General features: G+C 39.9%; 1 protein-coding gene across 1 annotated transcript in view; it reads right to left on the bottom strand.

Moving 5' to 3' along the window:
• Positions 1-3,307: 3,307 nt before the first annotated feature.
• Positions 3,308-9,906, bottom strand: part of kif26bb (kinesin family member 26Bb) — a gene marked incomplete at both ends in the record, with an annotated part of 38,238 nt that continues 31,639 nt past the window's right edge. Inside the window, 3 exons of the mRNA XM_079255152.1 lie at positions 3,308-3,507; positions 6,416-6,566; positions 7,796-7,965. Of these exons, the coding sequence (XP_079111278.1) occupies positions 3,308-3,507; positions 6,416-6,566; positions 7,796-7,965 (521 nt within the window). The remainder of the gene's footprint in view (positions 3,508-6,415; positions 6,567-7,795; positions 7,966-9,906) is intronic.

The raw sequence follows: 9,906 nt of genomic DNA, 5'->3' as shown, positions 1-9,906 counted from the left end.
TCAATCATCTCCAGAATGGGAAGTTTCTGTGTTCAAATACTCAAATTTCTGAATTTGTCCATATATACGAATGGGAACAATATAATTTTTTACAAATTTCCTCTGAAAAATTTGAAAATAGACACTAGTTTTAATGAGCTGAATTAGACTGATGATATATCCATATTGCAATTCCAAAGTAGGAAATCTTCATTTATGTGTTTAACCTGCTTCACTCTAAACCAGGGGTGCCCAAAGTGTGGCCAAAATCGACCCGTCAGCACTTTGCTTTTGACCCGCTAGTTGTTGTTTATATTAATACCCTGCAGAGCTTGATGAAAAGACACTTTCAGTGTCATGAACCTCAATAAGACCAGACTCAGAGGGACCCCTACTGACTCACATCTCAATGACATCCTCACCTTGTCAATCAGGTGCAACCCAACAAGGAGAGACTGTAAATGTCCAAAGATCAATTTCATGTGTCCCACTAAGTATCGGTCACTTGCCATGTTCAACATGCTCTGTTTCTTCTTGTTGACATGTTGCTCTTGGTTGAAGTTTAGTGGCTGTAATTATTGTTTCTTGACCCTTTAACTGTGGCTTTATTGTTCTTTTGCCATATTGATATATTTTTATGTTTGACATTTTATTTTCCCACATAGGAAAGTACACTGAACAATAAATAAAATAACTTTATACATTTACTCGTGTTTCATCCTTAAAGCTGTCCCGTTGATCTCTGGATCATTTTCAGTTTGGCCCTTCAAGGCAAAAAGTTTGGGCACCCCTGCTCTAAATCCACCAGCTGCTAAATGATTACCGGCTGCCTTCTTTACTCCCTGCACCGTATTGCAGGTAGGAATTATTACTACAGAGCTAAAAACAAAACAACAACAAAAAAAAAATGCTGCATGTCACCTGTTTGACCTTCTGCCCTGTGGAAGGTCATGTACATTCACCAGCTACTTCATCCTGTCCACCTTAGTAGTTAGACCCCCTTTTTCCTTCAGAACTAGAGAGTAACATTCAACAACACGACGTTCAATGTTCTTAAATCTCCTTTCTTTCTCATTCTGATGCTCAGTTTGAACTTCAGCAAGTCGTCTTCATCATGTCCACATGACGAAGGCCATGTCCACATATAGCCGAGTTTTTGAAAAACCAAATATCTTCCTCCCTTCCGACCAGTCCACACGACCTTGATTTTCAAAAACAAATCCATCCACACATACCTGCATAACCACGTTGTTAAGCACATTTATAAGCATATCAAACCTTTAGGTTTCTCTATGTCTCTAACCTTTAGGTTTGATATGCAATAGCGCTATAATCCTATCCAATCAGAATAACCTTCCTTCTCATGATGTCACTTCCACAAAACACGGAACATGCCTCTAACGTGATGGTTAGGTGGCGGAAATTAACTGTCCTTCGCCGCTGGTCATTCATGTTATGCAGTATATGAGCTTGTAAAAACAAACAAACACAAAGCGGCTGGACAGCAGACAACGCCAACACAACTGGATGTCCATGCTGTTGAAAACAAAGGTCCACATGTGACATCATGGTATTTTTTGTAGCAGACGGTGACGTTTCAAAACCTAAAACTATATGTTGACATGCAGACGTGCAAACGGAGCGTTCGCACATCTTCACTTTGGTGGGGCTTTACAAAAGAATTGTTTTTGGTTGCATAATTTTGCGTTTTTGTGTGGACAAAAGGCCAAATCAGAGAAAAATATCTTCATTTTGTGAGATACCTGCTATGTGTGGACTAGGCCTTAACACATTGAGTTCCTGTCCTGTGATTGGCTGATTAGATATTTGTGTTTACAAGCAACTCAATAGATATACCTAATGAATTGGCCAGTGAGTGAATAACAAAATTTTAAGATGAACATGGGGAATTTTTGGTAAATTATCATCTCCTGCTTACACTGAGGATCTTTAGAAGAAGCTCTATTATAAGGAAGTGGAGCAGAAAGAGATGAAGGGGGAATTTCTTTCCATTTTTTCCTCCATCTGCTTCAACGACGCTGACTGTATAATTGGACCACTTCAGGCAGAAATTTCACTCGCGCTGTCTTTGCACTCACACAAACATGCACAAGTAAGAATTCTCTCAGACACATGTGTTGGACGCATAAGCGTAAGTGAAATGACTTTAATTTATACTAATCAAAGATGCATAGTTTCCAACGTCTCTAAACTTAGATACTAACAGAGATGTGGTCGTTTATTCACAGTGACTTACAACATGCTGATTCATACCATTAACAGACAAACGTTCAGTTCATGTGTGTTTTAATGCACTGATCTGGGTCAAAATGGTTCACCCATTACTGTGCATCTGTACGTCCTCCCTGATTGGCTCAGAGTCAAGACGCTTCTCAGACATAATGACGTCATTCCTGTAAAGCAATTACACCCTCATTACACAGAAAGTAGAACCCACATTTTTGTATTTGGCCCCAAATCATTCACTAATGCATTTAAACAGTCGGTTTATTGATCAAGGACCAACCATCTGCTAAAGAGGAAGAGACGGTTCTCAATTATTGTTCCAGGGAGGATGAACGGTGTGGTATACAGATTATCCCTTTAATTATGAAGCATTTTCTTTAGTTTTCGCATAACAAAATACATCATTTGGACTAAGTCAGCACCAAAATTTATGTACAAATGTGACGGGGGGTTGTATGGCCAAACCTCTTCTTCGCCAGAGATGATCATTAATCTGAGACAGCCTGGAGGGTTTGCAGCAATAAAGAAGTTCTGAGGTTCATACATGTGTTAAGTATCTCTTTAAACTACCTCAACAAATCAAGAATATTAACAAATCTATTCTAAAAAGTTTGATTTTGAGGCTGAGATTACAGTTCAAGCAGTCCAAAAACCTTCCAGAGGATCAGCACTGAGCCGGTAGTGTCTTACCTTACAGCAAAATGTTGACGTTTAAATATGCAGCAAATTCTTTTCAAGGGTAGAAAAGGTTAGAGCATTTCCCCATCAGCTACACTGAAAGGTCTCATTTGCATGAGATGCTGAATCAGGGCTAAACTGATGGCTTCAAACATATTGCACAGTTAAAAGATAAATAAGAAACAAAATAAATATTACATTTTTTTCCACAGTAACAGACAGATCACTATTGTTCTAGGCTCTAACATGAAGCGTTTGGCTAATTTAAAGCAACACTGACGAACATAAGATGTGTGTAAAGTGTAAACAGGTGTGGGAGACATCATTTTAATTACTCATCCTTAAAATGTCTGCGACAGTGGATCAGCTGTACATGATAAAAAAAAAGAAACTAATGAGGATCTCAGAATCCTTTCAAGGCTCTCTGCTCTGGCGCTTTTCGTCGATGCTTCTTACGCCGCCTCCTAGCCGAGGCGTCAAAGCAGGTGACCATCATTATGTTGGCCTTGCAGATGTTGACCTTGCTCTCCAGCCGTGCCGTCACTCCCTCAAGGGCCTCCAGGTGCTCCAGGGAATCCACCTCGAATGTCTGCCACAGGTCGACTGAGGAAAGATCACAAGGTGACATTTAATGATGTGCCGTTGTTTATTTATGTCTCTACACATACTTGTGTTTAAACTAGGCGGCCAGACTTTAATGTATTAATTACAATTATTTATTTCCAGAAAAATACAAAATATGTTCGTGTCTGGGTGGATTGGGGTGCAAACATATGTGGTATTTGTATGGATTTTAGTGTGCCCTGCCAGGGGACTGCAGATATAAGGCTTAGTGCAAGTCATGAACGAATCATTCAAAACATGAGAATCACTTTGCTGAATCATGAATCACAATTTGTCATCACTACTGCCTCCTTAACTGATTTGACTCTGCTACTGCTAGCTAACTAACCGCAGAGCTAACTGACAAGACAAAATGTCACTATTGTGCGACTGAAGTATAAAAACAGCACAAAGCTCACAGCTGTCACACTCACAACACTCACAGCTTGCAGTGAGTGAGTCCTGACTCACTCACCCTCTTGCTTTCCATGAGCTCTGAGTCACTTACTAGCTTGCAGGATGTAGCATCGCTCGACTCACTGTACGTACAATTCACTGACTCGCTAACCTGCTCCTTTCCCGCAACTTTTGAGTAACTTACTAGTTTGTGGTATGTAGCATTGCTTGACTCACAGTATGAACCACTCACTGACTCACTAACCCGCTCCCTTCCCGTGAACTCCGAGTCACCAACTAGCTTCTGGTATCTAGCATTGCTTGACTCACAGTATGAACCACTCACTGACTCGGTAACCCACTAACACACTCCTTTCCTGCAACTTTTGAGTCACTTACTAGCTTGTAGTATGAAGCATCGCTCAACTCACAGTACGTACAATTCACTGACTCGCTAAACCACTAACCCGCTCTTTTCCCGCAACTTTTGAGTCACTTACTAGCTTGCAATATGTAGCATCACTCAACTCACAGTACGTACAACTCACTGACTCGCTAACCCGCTAACCCGCTCCCTTCCTGCGAACTCCGAGTCACTAACTAGCTTGCAGTATGTAGCATCACTCGACTCACAGTACGAACCACTCACTGACTCTCTAACCCCCTCCCTCCTTTGTGATAACCGCTGTTATCTGACAGTTTGTAGCTTCCAAAGAATTTCACACCTTAAAAATTAACGTAATTAATCGTGAAACATTTGTCAGTGCACAATATTCTGGTACACGCTGGTGCATACTGACTTCCACTCTAGCTTTAGTGCTATAGTTAGTGCTATATTTTATGCTATATTTAGCAATACATTTTCAGACCCCTCAAGTGATTTTAGTAGTTATCAACAAGTTCAGTGACTTTTTGAGTGTTATTAGAGAACTTTGGTGTGTAACGAGAAAGCACAAATCTTTTACTCTTCTCTGTTAGCAGCAGTGGCTGCTGCGTGATTAGATTAGATTAGATTAGATGATTAGATTACATTTTTTAACGAACTCCCACTTGTATCTTAAACATACAGTAGCTTACTCTTTTTTCCCTTCAATGTGAGCACATCAGTAGATCTGCCTTTTGCAGCTATTCCTCCTCCAGGTCTTGTAACATCCAGTGTATGTTTTGATCTACAGCTGATGACGTTACACGATGTGTTACCGGAAACCGAATTTTAAATAAAAATAAAAAAGTTACATGATTGAAGACAGGACATCTCATTAATCCTTATGTGTTTGACGATTACACTATCAAAAGAGCAGAAATATAACAGGTATTTTGGGGTATTTAGGCTGGTTGGTTTCTGATGGTGTGCAACAACACAGCTGAGGTCTATCACATTTAAAATATTAAATAAACAAGGGTTTTTCATTTTAAATGAATGGGAAACATTTTTCTGTAAGTCATACCACACATTCTCAGTTAAACTAAGGTCTTTCACTTAATTATTTCAACATTTTAAAAATATTGCTCCTTAAAGCCATACTACAGAACTTTTTCCATTTTCACCATCAAGCACCCTCTATCGACGGCTAATTCAGCATCCATCTTGCATCCTACCTGACTTGTTGGCTCTCTCCGGTCAGCCAAAGGCAATCTGACATTGACTCTTGTTTTGTCCCTTTCTGTCTTTTAATCTTCTTGCATTTCTTTGCTGAATCAGCAATGTTGCATGTTCAAAACAGCCAGTTCCTTATTATACCGTCAACCGAAACGTCACATTGCCTTCATGGTTGTAAAAATTGGTTTCTCAGCCTTGCGATGCTGCTTTGTCCACCGCGGAGAAGCTGGAGCCTATCCCAGCAATTATTGGCAGGATACACCCTAGACAGGTCACCAGTCCATCAAACAGCCATTCACACTCACACTTAGGTAATTTACTTAGGGAGTTAATTATAGTAACCAATTAGCCTAACACACATGTCTTTGGACAGTGGGAGGAAGCCAGAGAACATGCATACTCCACACAGAAAGGCCATCATTTGAACCTCCCCCCAGCCGAGGATCAAACCTGCGACCTTCTTGCTGTGAGGCCACGGTGCTAACATTTGATTTATTCGTAATATATGAAAGCTTAAAAGAATATATCATGAGTATATATGATATATACTCCATCCAACCTTTCAGCTACACAGAAAACTGCACTTCAGCCATTCTTTTACATGAGTAAAGTCAAGGTAAAAGAAGGCAAGAAATGTCTGCTGGCAGATGGAGATATGGGTAGGGTGAGATTATAATCCCTGTGTAGTTACTGATGGGTATAGATCCATTTCCCAAGCCGTTTCAAAACCAATAGAGGCCATTCATGGCAAACAGGAAATTTGTCATAATTATGGATACAGTATAGATAGTCTGACTACAAACACAGCTCATTGTTAGACTGGGTGAAATGGACACTTTTAGTTGTCTTTGATTTTCAATTTTAACCCGATAATAGAAGTAAAGAGCATCAATGAACAAAAATTTTACTGACACTCTTGGTTCCACTTGGAGGGCTCCAACATGAGGTCGTGTTTGGCCTCCTCCAGCTCTCTCCTCAAGTCGTTGTATTTGACTCCGACCTCTGAAATCCTCTGCTGACGGTGCTCCAAAAGCTTCAGCTTGGCACTGAAACACACTGGGCCCTGAAATCACAAACACATTCACACAAATTTGACTTCTTACATTCAATTTTTTGTAGAAATGTTTTGAAAAAGGTATAAAACATAAGAGTTTTAGGGGTTGAATAAAGAGCAGCACCTTCCTGCTCTTTCTTATCACACATCAACACCCCATCTGGACAGACTTAACCTCTGGGGAGTGAAAGAAAACAAGCCTGAAGAACTAGTTTTATACTGACCTCATTACTTAGAATAAATCCACATAAAAGGTCTATGCATGCACTTTATTTTGGAAAAAGCCAAAAATACTTCCAAACATGAACAGAGCAGAACCACTATTAGCTTGCTAGGAGTCTTTTCTTAGTGTCTTATTTTTCCTATAGTGTGCTGTGTTAGCTATACTTCCAGCGTACCTCTTTGTTCTTGGCTGCAGTGCATTGACCCAATTTCCCCCATGTGGTCATTAAAATTGTATCAAAGTTGTAGCGTCTGGTGGAGGCAGGGCAATGTCTCAAGAGGCCAGACCTGCCATCATGGGGGCATTACATCACCGCATGCATTTTGCTGTCAAGCCTGCTCTATCACAGTGGAGGCTTACTTTAGCTTTACTTACCCATGGTTTGTTGGTGAAACACATTTTTATTTAGCAACAGGCAGCTTTAACACACATTAGCACCCATTAGCTGCTCAGTATGACCTCAAACCAAACTATTTAGCTCCTTAGCTAGTTTAGTTAGCCTGCAAGTGGATCCTTGTGTTCATTCATTCATTCATTTTCTAAATCGCTTAATCCATTCAGGGTCGCGGGGAAGCTGGAGCCTATCCCAACTGTCTAGTGGCGAAGGCAGGGTACACCCTGGACAGCTCGCAGGTCCATCGCAGGGCGGATCCTTGTGTTGTTATCTGCAAATAATTTGCTTATTTAATTTCAAAGCTTAGCTTAAATGTTTCCACATTTTCATCTAGTAGGGTTATAGCTAGCTTAATCATTAGCTGTGTAGCTTATCTACACAGGTGAAAACAAAATGGTAAAACTAATTTAGTAGAATATTTTTACACTTTGCATGTAAAAAGAAAAGAAGAACTTTTTGATAAGAGATTTATTTGTGTCAGAAATCCATGAAGCTACATGTTTGGCTAACTGAGAACCAGGTTCAGGATCCTTTTTGAAGAAGATCTTGAGGAAGGTTGAAGAAGGTCTTTTATTTTATATAAAAACCTCCAAAAACAGAAATCAAAAATAAACCCAGCACCTGTTTGTCAGCACCTGCTCTTTTCTGCATCCTCTGAACATTGTCGATCTCATAAACCTTGAACTCATAGGCCTCAGGAATTCCCCGATCCATCCAGCGAGACTGCAGACCGCTAGCCGAGCGTTTCAAGGACATAGAAGTATCGTGAGAAAGACGCCGCTGGTGAGTACCTGAGAGACAGTAACGGTGCAGTTAAATGCTGCATCTAAAAAGGTAATTAAACCATCTTTAAATCAGCACTGTATTTTATATCTAGCATAGCCTCAAAAAAGAAAAAAAAAATCACTACATGCTGTCACTTCATCTAAAAACCTGCCACAGAAATAGCTCTAGCTATAATCCACAGAAGCACGACTGACGTATTCATGAGCCACAACATTAATGCAACGTAACTGCAGGCTCCAGCACCTAAGTGGCCTTCAATGCCCAGGCCATCTGCACTTATGTTACTCTGGGTAAACAGATAGCCTGAGGGTAAAAGCAGCTTGCAGCGTTTCCATGTTCATCATAAGATTAAAAACCAGAGATATGAACTCTGTTACACTTTCTGTAGTAACTCAGTTTCCCAGTACACATGGTAGTCTTTTTTTAAGGGGAGACCATATGATCTTTAAATAAAGCCCATAAGCTTTCTCCACAAGTGGCACAGAGAACAATAATTAACAATTATGATAATAGCATCTTCGGTCAGCACAAAATACATCATGGAGTCCTTACCAGGCCTTAAGATTAGATAAATACAACCTCAAATCACTGACAACAAATGATGTGTTAAACTCTGCCACAATTTATCTCGTAAATTCTGAGACAAATTCTTGAGGCAGTGAGTGAAAAACAAAAATAGTACATAAATATATCAGTGCTGCTAATCAAAAACATCTGGCTAACTGGCCTTCAGCAAGTGCACCTCCATAAAAAGTAATGTTTTGCCTGCTGTGTAGAAATTAGGTGCATGTTAACACAATGAAAAGGGACAAAAGACATAAGAAATTATCCTAGAAGTGCAATCGTTGGGTTCTATCAGTGTTGGAAAATCTTCTCCAATAAATTCCACAAGTGAAAAATATTCCAGACAGTTTCCAGGATCGTACAGGCACGCCAGTTCACCTGACCTGACCATGCAATGCTCAGAGAAAGCACAAAAAACCAAGAGCTACATCTCAGACCCTCCAGGCCTCAGTTAGCATGTTAAATGTTTAAATTCATCACAGCACAAACAAAAGAAGACTGAACCTGTACAGTTGGTCTGGACAGTTTGCTGGGAGACAGTGAACCAACCACAAAACATCTAGAACATTGTCTTTCGGAAAGACAAGACCAACAATGTTTGGTCCAAGCTGTGCAATTCAAGCACACATACTAAGCGCAAAGCACAGTGGAGGGTTGGTGATGATCTGGGCTTGTTATGCAGCTCACAGGACCTGGACACCTCACAGTGATCGGGCTGATAATGAACTCCTCTTAGAGCAAAAGTATCAACAGATAAATGTGAATTAAATTCTGGCTTAGTCCTATTTAATAAATAATAACAAAGTAATATGACATGTGTTGTTGTTGTGCTGGCGTTGTGTTGTGTGGCGACCTCATTTCAACCTTCATTAAGCATGTTTTGTTTTACTATTCGTTTGTTTTATTTTATTACCTTAAAATCCAAGAGCTGTGTTTTTTTTATATAACTGTGACGTTTCAGTTTATAATTCTCTTGGCAAATAGGTTGAAAAAAACCTACATCCATCTTTATAATCGTCTGGATCAGCCAAATGCTCCAGATTTTCTGCTTTTACGCTTCCATTAGTGAGTTTCGTCTCTAGGTTCATGTATTAATGATGCACTTTACAATCAGAATTCTAATGCCTGTAAAGAAACTAGGTCTGACTGCATGCTACAGATGTGGGTCATCTCTAATTAATGTCACATTAATATGTTATGTGGTCAGATTACAAACCTAAACCCAGAGAGTGCAGACCCCTGCCAAGATGTTGGAAATGTCAGAAGAATGGTAACATTTCTCCAATCTCCCCATAGTAAAGGATACTTAAAAAGATTCCTGGATCCAGGCGTTTATTCGGATCATCCCCAAAATCGAATCACGTGTAACTTATTCCATTTCC

Source organism: Telmatherina bonti, assembly GCF_933228915.1.
Source record: "Telmatherina bonti genome assembly, chromosome: 16".
NCBI classification, from domain to species: Eukaryota; Metazoa; Chordata; class Actinopteri; order Atheriniformes; family Telmatherinidae; genus Telmatherina; species Telmatherina bonti.
The sequence above is the reverse complement of the archived record's forward strand: the minus strand, read 5'-3'. Positions and strand labels throughout refer to the sequence as shown.